Here is a 20104-nt window from a genome sequence, read left to right on the forward strand (position 1 = left end):
GCTAGATAAAATGTTGTTCTTCACCCACTTGGTCGATTTTAAAGTCATGACACAGGAAATTGTAACTTTTTTAGAGCATCAGACAGGGTAGCAGAATAAAAAGTAAATAAGACAAACATGTATACATGATAAGAACAACAGCAATGATGGTGCAAATACTGCATGTAAAAAATGGTCCAAGACAGTGCATACAGAAGTATATCTGTTCAGTTCAGGTTCAGCTCTGAGTGCATGTAGTTATATAAACATCCATCCATCCATCCATCCTTCTGCAATCAGTTTCAGGATCATTTTAATGACTGCATGATCGAGGTTGGCTGAATATGCTTTCTATACAGTATGTTGGGAAAGTTCAAATCATCAGTGTCTATAACATTAAAAATAGGCAGATATCAACATCGCGTTAGACAATCAGCATGCATGCATCCATCCATCCATCCATCCATTCTCCATAGTTGCTGATCCAAATGCGTAGCTGCTGTGAGCCTGGAGTCTGTCCTGGGAATCTCAGGCCAGAAGGCGGAGAACACCCTGGACGGGATGCCGGTCCATATCAGGGCACAAGGCAGGGGACACCCTGGATGGGATGCTGGTCCATAGCAGAGCTCACACTTTTTATAGATGACAATTCACCAAAATAGTTTGGTCATAATATATTTTTTCTCCAAAAAGTTTGGGTTGGTTTGTGGTGAGTGTGATTGAGAAATGAGGTCACAGGGCATCTGGGGGGGGGGGGTTGTGGTTCTTGACTTTTTACACTCCTCTGGTAAATGAGCTTCGGTTCAGTGGGGGGCTGGTTTCACCTGGTTTCATTCCTGCACGTTCCGTGCGGTTCCGCGCATCTGTCCGCCATCCGCCATTCTTTTGTTCCGCAGACCTACGGTCTCGTGGGGGAGTCTCTGTTTCTCCGCCAGAGTAGAACCCAGGGGGCTGAACTTTACCACCTCCTCGTGTTACTGCGGTTCACGACGTGCTTGGGCTGAGGCCCGGCAACAGTGAGAGAGAGCGAGAGGCTTTACTGTTACTGATGCCACATTCTCCTTTTGCCATAAAACTGCAGTCACTCAGAAAAATGACACGTGTTCGTTCGGTCCCCCTCAATGCTGCACCGCCGCATGTGGCCCACCATCGCCCCCTTCAGGACCACCCGTGTGGCATGGATCCTAAGGGCAGGTGCCCTTGGAATTTTTGAGAAGTTCTGGGAGTTGTTTAGTTGTCGCTGTGTTGATGAAAGAGTCAGTGGAATCTCGCCCCCCCCCCATTCTGAGGCCCAAAATGTCCTCTTTAATGTCTGAGAGAACAAAGGCTCTAGGCGGAATCTCTGTGGAAAAAGGCCAACCATGCAGCTTTCGAATGAGTGCTGAGTTTTGGAGCAGTTCGGCATAACCTGAATACACCTTATGCTTTATCCTCCTGTTTGCATCTGTTGGCTCTGCTCGAGGGCCCAGCAGTGATACAATTACTTTACTGGCTGTGGGATTCAAACTCAACATTCCGGACAGTGGCTCAGATGTTTAACCTACTGGGGCACAACACGCCCGGACAGACCGACTTCTGAGCCCTGCTAAGGGGTGAAGATTTTGTGTCAGCCAGCTGTCTCTGCGAGGGGGTTGTGACCCGGGAATCCGGCACTGATCCGGCGGCTGTGACCTTTCTGCACTCCCCGTGGGCAGCGGGGGGAGGAATGAGCAGGTTATTAAAATTCAAATGCCATCGGGAGCATGGAGGTGTGGAAGTTGCCTAACCCTAACCCTAACCCTAACCCTAACCCACTCCCGGTTTGCTTTGGTCCGGTTTTGTTTTTCCTTCACTCATATTTCCAGCGCATTGACACTTTTTCGAGGGGGGAGCTTTGGGCCTCTTTGTGCACGTGTCAGAGTCAAGGTTCAAGTACGCGACCCCCCATCTTCAAAGACGTTGGGTCGCTCCACTCTGGATCGAGTGTAAAATGACGTTATCGCCAATTCCCCTGGAAAAATAAATGACCTCATCCGAAGTGACCCTGATACAGTGGCTTCCATGGCGATGTCAACAGGGTGGTCTCTCGGTCTCTCGGTGCCGGCCTCACCGGTTTTACCTTCGGGTCACTGAGCTTGCGCCATCGCCGGCCGCAGCGATGCAGGGGATGCCTGTGAAGGCACAGTGAGTGCCCACATCCTTTTTGACTCCGCTCCGGAGGGTAGTGCGGCAGTCGTGGTTCGAGACTGGAAAGCAGGCTTAAGAAATGGAGGGAAAAAAAATCCCTTTTGCAGGGAAACTGGCTCTTTTGAAGATTTTACTTGAGTCAGCAGGAATGTGTTCGCAGCAGGTCCCTGTCAGGGCCGGTGGGGGGTGAGGGGAGCCCAGTGCCTGGCTCCTGAGAAGCAGGCCCAGGCCTACCAGACACTTCTGTACGGAAATGCCCCTCGGCACCAAATGCTGAATGTTTCGTTCGGAACAAACTCTGATTTTAACCTAAAAGGGAACAGAAGCAAACCCAGCCCTGCATATGCTGTAACATGGACAGTCTCCATGTGCTTTAAAGATAACATAGATCTGCCTGTGTTGTAATGAAAACATAGATCTGCCTGTGTTGTAATGAAAATATAGATCTGCCTGTGTTGTAATAACACATCTGCCTGTGTTGTAATGAAAACACAGATCTGCCTGTGTTGTAATGATAACACAGATCTGCCTGTGTTGTAATGAAAACATAGATCTGCCTGTGTTGTAATGAAAACATAGATCTGCCTGTGTTGTGATGATAACACAGATCTGCCTGTGTTGTGATGATAACACAGATCTGCCTGTGTTGTGATGATAACACAGATCTGCCTGTGTTGTGATGATAACACAGATCTGCCTGTGTTGTAATGAAAATATAGATCTGCCTGTGTTGTAATGAAAACACAGATCTGCCTGTGTTGTAATGAAAACACAGATCTGCCTGTGTTGTAATGAAAACACAGATCTGCCTGTGTTGTAATAACACAGATCTGCCTGTGTTGTAATAACACAGATCTGCCTGTGTTGTAATGAAAATATAGATCTGCCTGTGTTGTAATAATACAGATCTGCCTGTGTTGTAATAATACAGATCTGCCTGTGTTGTAATGAAAACACAGATCTGCCTGTGTTGTAATGAAAACACAGATCTGCTGTGTTGTAATGAAAACACAGATCTGCCTGTGTTGTGATGATAACACAGATCTGCCTGTGTTGTGATGATAACACAGATCTGCCTGTGCTATAAGGATGATCCAGTCCTGCCTGTGCTCTGGCATTCCTCAGACTAGGAATCCTGAACCCATTCAGTGCGAGAGCGAGAGACAGGGGAGAATTAAAAGTGACACAGTCTTTGTATAACGAGGCTAATCTGTGATTCACAGAGTGTAACGGGGACAGTTTCTGCCATGTCTGTTTGAGACTAGCAGGCTTTTGAAATTAATGTGCCATGTGCATGTAAACGCGAGTTCTGCTCTGGAGCAATTCTGAAACACTAATCGCAAAGCCCTCTTAACGAATCGTTTCGGTTCCCTCTCTACAAAGCGTCTTTTATTTTATTTTGCTAATTGCAGATTGTCAGATAAGCGTGATAAGGCTGCCTTTGTCGACGTGGTTTGAGAACATCTCTTATTACCCGCCCGCCTCTTTGTCGCGCTCACAAGACGCAGGGACATGCCCGGGGGGGTGGGGGGGTGGGGGATGCCTGCACTGTCCCAAGCCTTCGGCTGAAGGCCTCCTTTATTAACCTCAGCGTTAACCAGCTAAAACACTAGCTGATGCCTGTAGTCATAGCCACCACTGCTCCTGCCCCCTGCTCCACCAGCACCACCACCTCAGCTCAAACACAGAGCCTCCTGGGAAGGGGTGGTGCCGGTGGTTGGGGAGGTGGGGGACGTACTAGCATAAAGCGCTAATTGTTTTTTGGGGTGGGCGGGACTTGCCGGCATCTTCTGTCCCTTTCGTCCTTGGCGCGGCGACGGCGTGTGTAATTAGCATGTGTGCAAAGCTCAGCTCCTGGCGCGATTCCAGCACGTCTCACAAAAGCGCCGATACGGCTGAAGAATGTTATCACCGGCAGGCCGCTCCGGTGGGGGCCGCTGCGGTGGGGGCCGCTCCGGTGGGGGCCGCTGCGGTGGGGGCCGCTCCAGTGGGGGTCGCTCCTGCGCCTCCTCGCCTGCACCGCCGTGTTCCTACACCACATACCGCACCCCTGCCTGTATCTTGAGTGAAGCTGAAACTGGTTGGGGTTCAGGTGGGAGCCCCTCCTCATGCACCGCTGTCTCTGGGGCCTCCCCCCTGAAACGCGGCCTGCAGGGGGGGAGGTGGAGTCCTGTCCTTTGCCATGACATGTTTGTTCACGATTCTGTTATATAACCTCGTCTGTTCTGTCTAGTTTACTTGTTTTTCCTTCTTCTTTTGCTGTGTAAAAGTTGTAACTTTCTTTGCGCTGGAGTGTAGAAATGGCTAAATTGCACGAAGTTCCCTTCGTGGTGATGTGGAGCCCGATAAAAGACCCACAATCCCTCCTTATTACCTTTGCTTGTGTTTGATGCGTTGGATTTGCTCGTACTTTTATTGGCATATAACCGGTTTGTTGTTTTTCCAAATCCCTTTTCCTGAGTACGTGAGTATGGGACACCTCATGCCCTGGACATCCCTAGGATGGGTCATCACCGTGTGCATCTGTTTGTGGCAGGTTGGGGGGTTGCAAGGTGGGGGGTGGGGGGAATTTTGTACCGCAGCCTCTCCTCAGTTTCTATGCCCTTGTGAGAGTGAGAACTCCACCCCCCTCCATTCGCCACTGCCTACTGGCAGCCCCTCCCCTTCCCGGTGTTGCCATGCTGGGGTGGGGGGGGGCTGACTCAGCAGTTGCGCTTTGCGGGGGGGGGGGTGTCGGATGATTCACCGTGCGGCGTATCTTCCACAGCGAGCCCTTTCGGTACCGTCCTGCCGGTAACTGCAGCGTGCTTTTCTGGGTCACGCTGGCCTCGTCCATCACGGAAAGTTCTAGAACTGGGTGGCACATACACATACGCTGACACGTTGAAAAAACGAGGAGGATGGTAAAAAGATAGCTCTTTAACGAGAGGACGGCATGAGGTGGCCATTTTACCCTCCAGTCCCCGGTTGCGAAATTGTACCTGTCTGTGCCAAACATGGAGCTGGTCCTGATTGACCCTGCAGCGTTCCGGCGTTCCCGTCTTTCAAGAGACTGCTGTGCCCCAGGGTGGCAGGGGTGGGGGGCACTTTGTGAAAGCGAAACCGGAGATGTCATGAGCACCGTCGTGCTCATGAGACTTAATCACAGGGGAGGGGGGTTTATTGCACATTTTGCAGGCTAATTATACACGCGTCTGTCATTGTGCAGCCGCTGTTGCTCCCCCTGCCCCCGAGCATGAAAACAGCCCAGAGAGAGACCCATGACCGCGCTCTGAATCCAACACCTGCCCGGATCTTGCTAGCTTCCGCCGGTGTGCCTCGTCTGGGTCGCTCTTGGGATGGCGAGCGATTGGCGGGTGCTGATTGACAGCCTGTCTGAGTGTTTGCCCGTTGGACCATGATCCGTTGGCCCCGCCCCTCCATCATTCATGAAAAAGTCTCGAGTCTCCCTCTGCCTTAATAAGAGCAGAAACGGGATCCTAACAACAAAGGAGTGAAAGGTGTCTCTATCTTAAAGGGCTGGCATGGTGTTGTTTCGTTCGCAAGGCTACTTGTGCTCTGCCTCCAGGGGGCTCCACCATCGCCCTGCCAGACCGGGGATCTTGGGATGAATTATCACTCTGGCTTTGCCGCCTCCAGGTCCCGTCAGTGACAGTATTAGTGTCGATACCAAATTCTGTTCGAGTCCAGGCAGGAGCCTTATTATTTCGGAGAAGGGATGTTTAGAACATTCCCCTGGAGCGAAGCCACCTGGGACACAGATAGCAGGGCAGGAGCGTCGGCTTCCTGCTCGGAATACGATACAGGAGATGGTGTGGGGTGGTCGGTGGACCGACTGTCTCCCGTGTTCCAGCACTTCACAGACACAGCGGCCTGCCAGCACGTCGTGGCTGAGGTTTGCATCCTTACATCAGACAATTAGTTCGCTGTTGGAGTAACAAGGCAAACTAAGTGGTCATGGCGTTTCATGACTGGTTTAAAACTGCCCCTCCCTCAAATATCACTGCCCCCTCCAGCAGGGCAAAAGCTGTGACAGATTTGCTGGGGGGAGGGTTAAATGCATGAGTAAGATGGTTTCAGGCCACTGATTTAGGGCTAAAATGGAACGTCATCCCATCCAAGGTGTACCCCAGCCGCATGCAGCCGGGGACGAGCTCCAAGCCTGACCAGAAAAAGGAGTTAAAAGATGGGTGGTTATGTCATAGAATCTTCCCTGGGTGCAGAGCCGCTGGTGCAGGCGGGGGGGCTGGAGGCCCGGGTGTGAATGGAGCTTTGGCCCCCGAACCAGCGGCAGGGACAGCAGGGCTGGTTGCAAGTCTCTTTTCACCCTAATTAATGTTTACTTTTGCCTTAGGAGCAACTGGTCTCCATGCCAGCACCATGTGTAGCAATGAAAGCCACACCAGCCACTGTGCGGTCTGTCCCCACCCCCCACCCCCCTTATTGTGGTGTTGGGAGGGTGGCTCGGGGGGGGGTTATTGTAACTGCCATAAAGGAGGCCTTGTGACACGTTCATATGGAGATGCTGGGTTTCTGGGGGAGGGGGGGCAGGCGATGTCCTCCTGTAACTCCTGTTATCATACGGCTGGTTTCCCTCAGGTCCTGACGTGGTCCGAGGCGAGCGCACGCACACACACACACACACACGCACACACACGCACACACACGCACACACACGCACACACACACGCACACACACACGCACACGGGCAGATGTGTGGATGCCCGCATCCGCAGATAAACATGCTGGACTCGCTCTTCTACCGTGTGTCTGATCAGACCCCCCCCCCCCCCCCCCCCCATTTGGAAAGGTACCGTACCTTCTGCCGGCGACTGACGCTGCCCCCGGCCCTCGAACCGCGGCACCACCATGCATCAGACCTACAGCTGGTTGCTTTTTCAGAGTGATTTAGTTTTTTCCTCTTATTTTTGACTGAAGTCAACCGGAAAGAAGAACACATTATACCCTGCACTCGCATGAAAATAGACTGCGAGAATCAAGGTTCCTGTTTTCTGCCACGTGGGCCCGGCTTTCGCGGCACGCTCTCCGAACCTCCAGAACCAGAACCACGCTTTTCCAGGTCAAATGTGGAGCTTCCCTTTGAATCCAGTCCGGTCGGGTCCGTTCATTAGCGTTGCCCATCTGGAATTCCGGTCCCTCATCCAGTGGGCCGTTGACCACCGCTGAAACCTCGTATTTGTGTGGGCCCCACTGAGGTTTTTGAGGTAGGGGGGCGAAATGACTTTATGATTGGGGCCCCCTGCCCCCATCCCCACAGTATGTATCTCCTTCCCCTCACCCAGTTAGCTTCATGGCTAATAACTTTCTGTTCAAATGTAGTACAGGCATTGTTTCAGATTTTTTTTGGGGTTGGTTTTTGGAGGAGGTGGGCGGGGGGGACTTGTTGTTATTGAGCCACAGTTCTGCACCCCCCCCAAGTGAACTGCTTACGCTTTGCCCCCAGGTGTGTATTTGTTTATATTGCTGCCCGATGCGCATGACGTGAGTGAAACAAAACCTGTGATTCGCCTGGACGGCAACAAATAAAGTTTGAAGTTTCTGAAGAGGCTCGTAAAGTCATGCTCATGGTAGCCGAGCCAAACGATCCCGCCAGAAACCATCAAAGGGCGCGGTCTCCGTCAGTGGCTGACCTCTCCTCTATTGGTTGTCTCAGTTGAGGTTAGCCAATCCCGAGAGCCTCCCAGTGACGTCTCTCTGTCTCTCTGTCTTACCCAGGATGAGTTCCACCCCTTTATTGAGGCCCTCCTGCCGCATGTGCGCGCCTTCGCCTACACCTGGTTCAACTTGCAGGCGCGCAAGCGCAAGTACTTCAAGAAGCACGAGAAGCGGATGACCATGGAGGAGGAGCGCGCGGTCAAGGACGAGCTGCTGGGCGAGAAGGCCGAGGTCAAGCAGAAGTGGGCGTCCCGGCTGCTGGCCAAGCTGCGCAAGGACATTCGGCCCGAGTGCCGCGAGGACTTCGTGCTGACCATCACGGGCAAGAAGCCGGCCTCCTGCGTGCTCTCCAACCCCGACCAGAAGGGCAAGATGCGGCGGATCGACTGCCTGCGGCAGGCCGACAAGGTGTGGCGGCTGGATCTGGTGATGGTGATCCTCTTCAAGGGCATCCCTCTGGAGAGCACGGACGGCGAGCGGCTGGTCAAAGCCGGCCAGTGCACCAACCCCGTGCTCTGTGTCCAGCCTCACCACATCAGCGTCTCCGTCAAGGAGCTCGACCTCTACCTGGCCTACTTCGTCCAGGAGAGAGGTGAGTGGCCGGGGATAGCTGCAGCTCCCACAATGCCTTTGGGTCTGAGGGTGAGAGTAAGGACACTGGTGGCCTGGGGCGTGAGCCAAGCGAAGGCCAAGGCCGTGAGCAGGGGTGGGGAGGGGATGGTTGTGCAGGACCAGGGAGGTGGGGGGCAGACCCAAGGTTAGCTCAACCCTGCAGAGAAGGCAGAGGGACACACAAGATAAATCAAAAGGGAACCGTCTGCTGCTTTCAGTTTACCTCGAGGTTGGCCAGCTATCTTTCTGTTTGGGGGGGTGTTGGTGCCTCCTGCCCCCCCCCCCCCCCCCCCAGCACAGGCAATGTACCTCGTCATCCTGCTGTCAGGCCTGTCACTGCTGTGCCACGGTTTCTGTTATTTATTTCGCCGCAGAGTCTGTGTTAACAGTGCCGTGTCGCTCTGACAGTGTGTGTGTGTGTGTATCTGTGCACTTTCCCCTTTTTTACGTAACCGAGAACCTTCAACATGCAGCTAAATAAAGACCCATGGCAGCGTTTGATTGGTCGGAAAAAGGAAAACAGTTTCCAGGAACAAAAATGAAACGAAGGCCTGTCTATCTGGCCCACTTGAATCTACAGGCTTCTTCACAGACCATGGATCGGCCCGTTGAGGCGGCGTGGATGCGACCCCCCCCCCCCCCCCCCGTGGTAGGGAGGAGAGGACAGCAGCATGACCATTAGCCAGGCCTGTTAATGGCCCCCGAGTTGCTCAGAACGCAGGCAGCCTGTGTGGGGAGAGCGAGCTAAGCGGAGTGGCAGGAAGGACACGAAGTCTGTCTTGTTTATTTGGCGGTAGTTCCTTTGCCCCCGGCTGCATGCTTGCTCTCTCTCTCTCTCTCTCTCTCTCTCTCTCTCCCAATTGCGGTCCCTCTTCTCTGCCAGCCCAGGCAACCTTCACCCTCAGACATGTGGGTCACTGTGGCAACCGGCTGGTCACATGACCCTGCCTAATGGCCTACAAACCGCTGGCTGTAAACACTTTGATAAGGCGCCACGGCTTTCCACTTTCACTCAGGCCTGGAGGGAGGGGGAGTGGGGGGGGGTGGAGGAGGAGGAGGGGCGGGGCAGCAATTCAGCTTTTATCCTTAAAGGGGCAGGAGCCTTTAAATTCGCGAGGCCCGTGATCCTCTCCTCGCCTGTCCAAGCTTATGAAGATGTGTCTGGCCGACGCTGATATTCAGGCCTCGGCGGAGGCCTGCACATATGACAAAAAAAAAGTCGTGTGACTTTCAGCTTCACCCCTTCAGTCATCTGTCAACTACAGATAGCTTGTAAACTACTATAATATCCCACTATTTGTTCAATTATTGCTGTTTCCCTCAGTGCCAAACTGTGTATTGAAGTCAGTCATAATCCGGCATAACTACAGAATCTGCGCCATTTGAGTTGGGGTCTTATTGGTTAGCTGTTGTCCCTCTTCCAGTTCCTCTGAAAGGCCGACCTTCCCATGAAAGTCCGGAGACAGGCCCATCTCCGCCACGGACCCGTCACGCCGCGGCATCCCACGTGACGGCCGAGGCGTGCGTGCGTGCGTGCGTGTGCCCTCCTGCGTACAGTAACCGTTTCCCAAACCGTAGGCCAGACGCACAGGAAACCCAGCCGAGGAGAGAGACAGGAACCTGCTTCACTGCTGCAGCAAGATAATTTTAGGCGGGGGCTCATGAGGTGGGAGGTGGGGCAGGGTCATCTCAGGTCATGTTCAGGCGGCTTGTTGGGCTGCTGGCGGGCTCAGCCAGTGGCGTCCGAGTGCAGCCTTTATATAGCCCCCTGTGTGAACGCGTTATTCCAGAACACCGACTTATAGGAAGACCTTCCAGAATATTCCATTACTTTCATGTTTACAATAAAAAATATAAAGAACTTTTAATAGGGAAAACATGAGACATTGCTTATAAGACTTCGTTTTATCTTGATTTCCAGTGGGGGGGGGAGTGGCACTGAACCTGTACACCCCCCCCCCCCCCCCCGCCCCAGAGCAGGAGATACGATTGACGGCGACAGGAAACAAAACCTCACTCATGCTCCTGCCTGAGCAAGTCTGCGCCCCCCCCCCCCCCCCATGGTATCTCGCTGAGCGTAACAGGGCATTGGCACTGCAGTGTGGCCACGCCCCCTCTCCCTCCTGGCCGGGCATGTCCATGCCAAGTGTCACGTACGCCCCCGGCCCCAGCAATTTTGGCAGGGGGGGACGAGTTTAATAAAAACCAGCTTGACTCTTTGGGAATCAATGTTCCGGATCGATCCGGTGTGGATAGCGGGGCATGGCTGCACTGGGCCCTGCTGATTCCCAAGTTCCCTCTTCCCATTACCGGCGCATTGCCATGGCGATGGATATCAACATCTGGTGATTAGAACACATCTGTCTGAGGGAGCGATGTGTCCCCTCTGAAGATGAACAGTGGGAGGCGCTGGACTTGGAGAAAACATGTTTTTCATATTAAGACACAAGGCAACCGTGATGGTCATTTTACTTTAGAAATGAAATTTCGCCTCTGGCAGAAATGTCTAACAATGACGTTGTCGGATAAACATCTTCCAGCCCTAAAAGCCTTTTTGAGTGTTTGTTATTTTCAAAGCGCCGTCGAGCTGCAGTGGCGTCACTGGAGAAGGGTTCGATTCGCCAGCGACGGTACCGTTTTCACACCACGCTCGTCAGCTTCCAGTGACACCCATGTTTATATGGGAGGAGTGAGCAGCATAAAGCCCCCCCCCCCCCCGGACACGTACACATGCTGTCATTGCCGTTGTACCTTGAATGTGAATCTGCTTGATTTCTGGTCCTTTTTATGTGGAAGCAGTGAAGTCTAAACAGCAATGAAAACTGCATTAATAACATTGTCTCTCAGTCAAAATTTGATTTTTCAAAATATCACCAGTGTTTTCTTGTACGACAACTTTCCCCCACCACGAATTCCCCCCCCCCCACCACGAATTACCGCCCAAACCCCCCCCCCCCCCCCACCACCACGAATTACCACCCCCACCCCCCCCCCCCCACCCAAACAAGATGATATGGGTGTTCCCAATAACGGAACACTTTTTCCTCCAATATAAGTGCACGCCAGCTTGATACCCATAATGCTTCGTTCCCGTGTTTGTGCCGATGCCGAGTTACACTTCCCTAATGGTGAAGCTGTGGGGCTTCTGAATGACTGTCACTGCGCACCAGCCCTCTGGGTGGGGGGAGGAGGGGGGCAGGGGATTTCTGTTTTGTTTTCTGTAGGTGCATTTCAGGAAACACATTGTTTATATATACAGCTTTAACTGCTTGCCTTCGCTTTTGTGCGTCACCCTGTCTGTGCTGTCATCGATCGGCCCAAGTGAACATTCATCCTGAAACCAGATCGAAACTGCAGCTTTTTCTGCTTTCTCGTTTTCCTGCAGTGTGACTGTCCCGGGGTTTGGCCTCCGGCCGGCTCTGCGTGCTGCCGATCACAATATGTACCCAGCCAGCGCACAGGCACTCGTACCTTCTGAGCAGAAAACATTAATCATCCACTCTCTTTGCTGTTGATTCAGTTGTCATGTCCCTGTTTAATATGGGATGCGTCCGTTTCTGTGGCGTCTAACGTGAAACTGCTGCTGCGTTCTGCGGGGGCGTCATAAAATCCGAATAATTGGTAGAATTTGCAGAATCGGTAAATTCCGAATTTTTTAAGTGCTCTTTAGGATGGACAGAACGAATAACCGGACTGAGCAGATTAACCCTTCCCGTCAGACTGAGGCCAGGAGCGACCCCTCACGACGCAGTTAGTGCTGAGCTAGGTCCTTCAGTATGTCCACTAGGGCAGCACGGCCAGCGACAGCCTCGGCTCTGAAAAGACAAGGATGGAACACTAGTGGGAGACATTATGCGAGATAATGAAGCATTAGGTGTTACATGCGTCACTATGCATGCGCGTTTGCGTTTTCTCAGGGCATGGCTGAAACCACAGAGAGATCTATATCTGTGAGCGAGTACCGATGGAACATCGCGCCTTCTGTAATAGTTCTGATTGGTATTTGTGGAAATGATCTGGTTCATTTTCGACGGTTTTTGCTTTGAAATAGGCGACCTTTCTCCTTGGATCCCTCCCGCCGTATCGCATTGCTACACGTGGTTTGTGGATCCTGCTTCGTGACCCCACACTGACCATTTCTAGCTGTTGTCCCACGTTGGGACCGTGCGGCTGCCGTCTGCCCCGACTCAGCCTTAGGGGAGGGGGGAGGGCAGTTCCGCAAATCCCCACATGTCCCACAACAGCTGGGCGATGCAGACAGACAGGGATATCCAGGGAAGGCACGTCGCAGGGACAGCCGCCATCTTGGCAGTGCCTTCCTCATGCTGATGGACATGTGGTGTAATGACAAAGGCCAAACGTCGGGGTCAAATGATGCCATGGCAGGCGTCTGCCTATCGCTGCCCCCAGGGTCAATCCGGGGCTTTAGCTAAATGCTCTAAATAAATACCAGCACCGTCGTTTACATAGCCCGCCTCTGCCATTTGCTGGGGTCCTGGGACTGAACCAGTGAGTGTTAACGGCTAATTTGTTCCATGCTATCTGTTTACTAACCTACCGTTGCCATAACCATTCAGCCTGTCACAGGGAGAAAAAAGTGCCCTATTTTTGTTGCGTTCAGGGTTTTTTTATGTTTTGCTTTGAGCAGAACATGTACAGTAAAGAGTAATCTGTGGAGTGAGCTTCAGCGATGCAGATTTCTCGTCTGTGGTTCAGGACAACCGAAAGCGAGAGATTTCTGCTGTCATTCTGCGAAACTGTACTTTCAAGTAGCCGACCGCGCCGTTGATGAGCGGTGGGTGTTTCTGGAATTGCCGTCGGCGAGATGCCGATGGTTTGCCCCGTGCGGGTTGCGGTATGAGGCTTCCATTTGAGCTGCAGGGCCCGCGGCACTGGCCAGTCGTGCTTCTGATTTCAGTAAAGCGTTTCTCTGTGGCGAATGCATTTCGACTTGCGCTATGTCGCTAGCTGGAAACGCACGGATGGGGGCTGCCCGGCGGAATCTTCCGTGGTTGTCTACGAGTCGCTGCCCACTGCGTCATCGCCGAGAACCCCTCTCGCCTGCCCGATATTTCGTTCCCAGAGCTGCATCGATTCTTTTTCATGTGCCACTGGAATGCAGTGCTTTCATACCTTCCAAAGGATGCGCTAGGCAGTCACGATGAATCATGCGACTCCTGGCTCTGATAGTTCCAGCAAAAATGGAAAATATTACCAACTTGTCAAGCTGGCGGCGATGTCATCCGCTTTTGCTCACAGAATTATCATTAACGATGTAAATATAACATTATAGTAACCAGGAGCTCAAAATATAGTGGCTTTGATGAGTAGAAGAGAAGAAGACCGTCAGAATGTTCCAGAATTTGCAGGGTTCTGTAACGTGGAAAACAGTCGCCGATTTCCGCCACATGTCAGATGCGTGTTTGCCGGAGTACACATGCCGACTCTGGGCACTCAGAAACCCGATCCCTACAGCAATGGTTCTCCTGAGACAGTGTGGGCTGCTGTATCTGAAGAGCAGCCCTTCAGACATGACGTGATAATAATTTCCGGACTTTTCCCTGACAGACTGGTGAATCTCTGGGCAGGAGGGCGACTTCTCCGCCCCCTGGCCACTTCAGGCTGTTAGGTGGGGGGGGTGTGGCGTGGGTGTAGCCAGCAGATAAACGTGAGTTCAAGTCTCAGGGCCCCCTAATGTCACCTAGGCTAAATCCACCAGCTAAACAATCGCTGCCTGGTTGGTCAACGGCAACGTTAAGCAAGCCGTACAGTTACGTGAAGGTCCCTGAGGTTTGGGGAGCCCCCTGTTGGCTGCAAGCAGTCACTACATGGAGGGGAATTTTTTGACTTTTTGATTTGGGTCCCAGAGACTTCAAACCTGTCTCATTGGTTAGGATTAACCCACACAAGAGAATTTTAACTTGAGTGGTTAGACAGTAGTGATAGCAGTAGGCTGTGGACTGAGTGTTGCATACGGAACACTCGTCTAATTCTACCGGATCAGCCAGTAATCTTCTTAATTTGCGTAATTTGGGGGGGCGGTGGGATCCTGGGAGACACGGTGGCTTGTCTTGGTTTCTTGCTTGTTATCACCTCATCATCCTCCCTGGATCAGACCCTCTGTACCCTCAAAGGAAGCGACTAAAATCCTGCCCATAAGTGGCTGGTGTGGTGAGAAACGGATGCAGACTCATTTGACAGCCAAATGAACCGTAAGTGGCTGTTTTGCAGGGAGACCGCTGGGTTAAATAGCAGCTTTTGGAGCTGAATTAATGGTGTTGTTGGGGGTGGGGGGGGGGGGTCCTCTTTGTGGTTACGCAGTAGCTGTTCATGGCCCCGGATCGCTAAGGGGCAAAGCTGCAATTACCGTTAATTACCACTATCAGCGTGCAAATAATCTCGCAGCCTGTAGCGTGATGTTAGGTGGAACTATCACAGTTGTTTTCTTACTTTGTTAGTATGGTATCAGTGTAGGGGAGGTGGGGCTGTGCAGGCCCCGGTGGGCAGGCCCGTCTGTCTCGTAGGTATAGTAGCATGCAGTTACCAAGTGGCTAAAAGCGGGTAGCTGTTGTCGCTGTGCCATGACCTCACTCGCCTGTGAAGGCCGGGGCAGTTGGGCCCGAAGTCTGACGTCTATCCAGTGTCATTCAGCACCCTCAACCTCCACAGATGCCTTGTGCAGGAATGTGACAGGCCACAGGGGAGCCTCGATGGGACTGCCTTTGGGCTACTGAGTGACGTACCTGACCTGGGTGGGTTCAGGAGAGCATGCGGCAGAGTTGAACATCACTTCGGAGTTCCGAGTAAAACCAGGCGTGACGTCTGCCGGCGATGGGCAGGGCTGGTGGGGAAAACCTCCATCCGATGCCCCAGCAGAGAGAGAGGCGGAGCCAGTGCACATTCACTGGGCCGTGCCAGTTTGCCAGTGCAGGAGGAGGCGTGATTCTCAGCAGGCTTCAGAGGGAGTATCCGCGGAACATCAGAGGCGCGTGGATGGAGATGGAACGCCGGCTCTGGAGGTCTGGAGATGGTGTGAGCTTGGGGTTTAGATGAGAAAGTGAGATTATGGGATGGGGAAGTGGAGCTCTCATACTTTTTTTCACTTGGGAAGAGCGCAGTGGCCCTGAGACTGGCTCCCTAATGGTGTCTCATTAGACATAGATGTGTGCAGGTTCTTGGCTCGGAGACCTGAGCGGTTTGGCCAGGGTGAGCCAGCTGGAAGCAATCACACGCCCGCTTCCTACCCCCCTCTCCATCTGCCCCCCCCCCCCCCCCCCACAGTATGATCTCATTGCGAGCAGTGTCAGGGCGGGGGGGGGGGGGGGTGAGTATGATCTGAAGTCATCCCGCGCAGAGCTTGCAGAGGAGGATCAAGCCTGAGAGTGATTTGCTAAGCGGCATGGCGGTGAAATGATCTCGATACTCGTTTTCCATCGTGGGTCATTGCTACGCTGAAGTCATCTGTATTTCTTGTTTTTTTTCCCACTTCCTTGGAAATGTGTGAGTGTTTTCATGTTATTAAGGAAAAAGGCAGTTAAGTCGACTTTCTCTGAACTGCCCGGCTTCACTCGAAGCCCAGAGCCTCACATTTGGAGACAGGGAGTTTCTTATGAAAAAGTGACGTGTTCAGTCACATCAATGCGCCTGAACACCGTATTCCAGATCACAGTCGCCTGCTCCCTGCTCTGATTTCCCAGCATCCATCAGGACTGCCTTTCCTTGCACGGTGCCTCAGTAATAAACATTAAATCGCGATCTAAAGCGAGTGTGCGTGCATTTCACTTGCACTCTGGGCATGACGTCATTTCCTGATGGAGGACAAACACACTATGGTTCAGGACACCCCCACCCCCCCCAAACAGCTGGAATTTGTCGTCCCCGTTGGACAGCTGACATGTTTAATCAAGTCAGGCCATGTCAGGTCACCCCATTTGACATGGCTGGGTTGGGACAGCAGGATCCCATTGAGTGACCAAACCCAACACGGTCCAACAGAACAACCCTGGAGGATCTCGACAGGGTTTGAACTTTAATGGTCTGGTACGCAGCACCTTGTCTGAAGATCTGGGCACAGTCCGACGTCCTGAGGGGCAGCTGACTGCTTGGCTGGGCCGCTGTTATCTTCCGTGGGCAAATCCTTCTGCTAATCCATCTGAGAATGAAGGATCTGCAGGAATTCCACCCCAACATCACCGCCCTGTAGGCGCTCGGCCTCCATTAACACTGCGTGGCCTCAGCTGTGTCCTGCAGCTGTGCATGACTGCTGCAAGGTGTGTGATGTCAGCGACCCCCCCCCCCCAAATCTCCCAGCAGCCCTGGGAGGCGTCCCTCATTGGGAGACCCAACTCGAGTCTGTTAAACGTGCGCCATCTGGATGATGGTTGGGGGGGGGGGGGGGTTGCTGATTACAACTGAAGGGAGAGGGGGCAGCACACGGGGGTGAGGACTGGAACCTGCCCACCCCCCCGCCCCAGAATCAGGCGGTTGCACTGCCGGCAGATTAACGGTTTCAGTAACGTTTCCAGGTTCGGGATGAGGGGGGCACGTGTCCCTGGTTACAGAAATTTTTTGGGGAGGGGGCTGTGACAGAGACAAAGACCCCCTCTGGGGATCTTTGACAGCTTCCTCCTTATCTGAGGCGTTGTGTCGGGTTATTTTAAAAACTATTTCCCATTATTTTCAGCCTTTATGATGGAACACAAACCCTATAGGAGCCGCGTTCGCTCTGCCGGTCTTGCTTGGCGCGGGTCCCATAGTGAACGGCACACACGGGTTGGCTTCCTGGACCGGTACCGGCGAGAGCAGGTCCTGCAGCTCGATGCCTATTCAGAGCCTGGCACAGGCTCATCCTGGCATCATTCTTGGCACTCGGGCGTGGCGCTCCGAGAAGAAAGGAAAAGCTTGCCGAGGGGCATTAATCCAGCTAATCTCTCCATTAGCGGCGCCCTGACTTGCCAGGCCGCCAGAACAACGCGTTCCCGGCGCTGGCCGCATCCCACCCTGCCGTGTGAACCAGGCGGCGTCAGCCCCGCCGCCCTGCGCCGTTCCTCCGCCAAACCTTGGTCTGGCCCGTTTACTGACTGACACCGCACCCGTTTCCAGCGGGAATTAATGGCGGGATGCAGGGAAGGACGGGGGCTGGCATATTTAACCTGAACTCAGCTACATTCCTTTTTTGTTAAAACGAACAGGCAGAGGAGAAAAACAAACTGATGAACGGCAGAAGTCTGGGTGTTGAGGTGCAGGGTCCCTCGGGAAAACGAAGGCGGGACTCAAACCGACACACTTTTGTTCAGATTACTGGGCGGGGCAGTCGGACCGTGGGGTTGACATGAGGCTTTCTTCCATGAGGCTGTGGGTTCGAGTCCTGGGAGAGGCTGCGATAGCCCATCAGGGGGGACTCTGCAGCAAGGATGAGGGGAGACGCAGGGGATCCTATACAGGGTATAAAATGACAATTACATGCTTGTTTGGGTCCCTGCCCACCCCGCAGAGTTATGTGAGCCTTGATTAAACTCTCCACACGCAGCATCTGGCCCGGCCTCTCTGATATCAGGGAGTAATTACGGCTTCGGCGGTCGGCCCATTTGCCGGCCATATGGCAGGGCTAGCATGTCCCCCAGCGCGGCCAACTCTACCACGTGGTGGAGCCACTGCCTGAGCTGCCTTCATCATGACTGGCTTGACTGGTCATGGACCCCGACCGTGCCAGGCAACAGTCGGCGAGGGGGACTGCCTCCATGCCGGCGTTTTCCATAGCCAACCTGTCGGACATGGCATCAGCGCTAGCTGCCCTGTAGCGCCCCCTACAGCTCATCGTGATCAAATGGGGCGTGGCTTAAAATGTAACCTTGTATTCTATAAATAGTTATAACAGGCTGATGTCCCCATAAAGGCATCCTGGACCATTAGACTGAATTATGATGGAATTCCACCAGCTATAAGTTGCTAATGAGACAGGAAGTAAACAGAGTAAAACATTTAGTTACATCTCCGCATTTTGCATTCTGACACTTTTATATTTCCCAGCCTTTCCATTTTTATTGCAAATAGCCTGTCCGTTTCAGGACCTGACCAGTAGGGGGTCCTCAGGTTGCCCGGCTGGACAGACCCCAACTTCCGCCCAGCCCCGTTTCTAGGGTTGTTTAGTTTGAGGTCTTGAGGGTGTGGCTGCAGCCTCGAATCTCCTCAATAAGAAATGCAGGTTAATAAAGGCGTGAAGCTGTAAGCTGCATTAAATGTAAAGACCCAAGAGGCGTGTGCTTAGTGAGAAACAGCCCTCCATGTCTCCCTGGGTCCTGGCAGCCCACACCACCTACCTGAAAGCCCGGATGAAAACCTGTGTTTTTTTTTACTTCATCCTTTTCACCGTTTTGAGCTGTTCTGGGCGGCTTTGCCCATCCTGATTCCCTGGCCCTGCCATGTCGGGATGGTATTACCACTGGCGTGGGACAATGAGCAGACACTGAAAACAAAGCTGGACTGAAGGGAAACAAACAAGCAAACACGGACACGTGAGGCCGGACAACTGGATGCAGCCAAGGGACTGGACTTTGATCCAGCTTACTAGGAGCGAGGTGGAATAGAATGGAGCGTGCGCTGAAATCGCCGGGAGCGATGGTGGAACTAATCAATACGGACAATCTAAGTCATCTGACTCCCCCCCAAGCCCACAGAGCTCGTATTGGGACTCGCCCCCCCCCTTTTTGCACCAGCAGTATCACCCCCCCCCCATCTTGGTGGCAGCTGGTTTCCCTGGCAACCAGGTTGAAAATAAAAACATTCCCCCTGATGCCCCTCCACAGCGCCCCCTGTCTGCAGTTGACTTTATCAGATGCTGAGCTGAGGAATGGGGGACTTACAGGCTGCAGTCGAAGTCCTGTGAGTCGGCATGGCGATGGGGGGGGGGGGTTGCCATTTGATTTTTGAAAATGCTCGTCTCTTGTGGGAAGAGGAAGACCCCCCCTTGGCGACGCCAAGTTGGTCCGTGGGCCGGGCACACGCCCCGCGTGCTGATTCGCTGAGCCAACTGCCCCCCACCCACCTCATTAAGGGATGATCGATGTCTGGAAAGGGCAGCTGAGCGCGCCGTGCACCACACGCTCTTTTTCCGCTCCAGTCGCACTGCGGTTCGGGTTTTCCGGAGCCGAGCGGAACCCCAGCAGATCTGAAAGCGAATCCGATACTCCCCCCACCTCCCTTATTAAAATGGGGGCTCTCAGGAAGCACTTGTGTACCTAAGGCCTGAAATATGCAATATTTCATGTGCGTGTTTATTTAGGATAAGGAAGCGTGCAGGACAGCGCACGCCCGGAGCGGGGATGGGGGGGCACCCCCCCCCCCCATCCCAACAGCCCTACCCACTGGCTCCAGGACCTTCCACAGCACTAAACTATATAAATCATACCACAGGAGAGAGCAGAGAGGATTCTGGGTAATAGTGCTGGGCCTGGATGGTGCAGCGATGGTAACAATCGCAAACCAGAAGCCAACAGAGTGGATTCTGGGTAAAAACACCAATGTCCCTGTGCCTGACGTCCCTTGGGCTCTCCTGTGTCGCTCCAACAGAACTCAATAAGACGGAGAAATTCCAGGAATGACTAGCGGAGAGTCCGCTGGGGGCATTAACCCAGTGGAGCAGGGCTACGCGGTAGCGCCTTCACTTGGCTG

General features: G+C 53.2%; 1 protein-coding gene across 7 annotated transcripts in view; it reads left to right on the plus strand.

Moving 5' to 3' along the window:
• Positions 1-20104, plus strand: part of LOC125716449 (nuclear factor 1 C-type-like) — a 66216-nt gene that overhangs the window by 13301 nt on the left and 32811 nt on the right. For all 7 annotated transcript variants that reach the window (XR_007384333.1, XR_007384334.1, XM_048988743.1 and 4 more), the window contains exon 2: positions 7883-8414. Coding sequence is in view for 5 of the 7 variants with exons in the window: in XM_048988743.1 (XP_048844700.1) it covers positions 7883-8414 (532 nt within the window). In the remaining 2 variants the exon portion in view is untranslated. The remainder of the gene's footprint in view (positions 1-7882; positions 8415-20104) is intronic.

Source organism: Brienomyrus brachyistius, chromosome 21, assembly GCF_023856365.1.
Source record: "Brienomyrus brachyistius isolate T26 chromosome 21, BBRACH_0.4, whole genome shotgun sequence".
In the NCBI taxonomy this organism is placed as follows: domain Eukaryota; kingdom Metazoa; phylum Chordata; class Actinopteri; order Osteoglossiformes; family Mormyridae; genus Brienomyrus; species Brienomyrus brachyistius.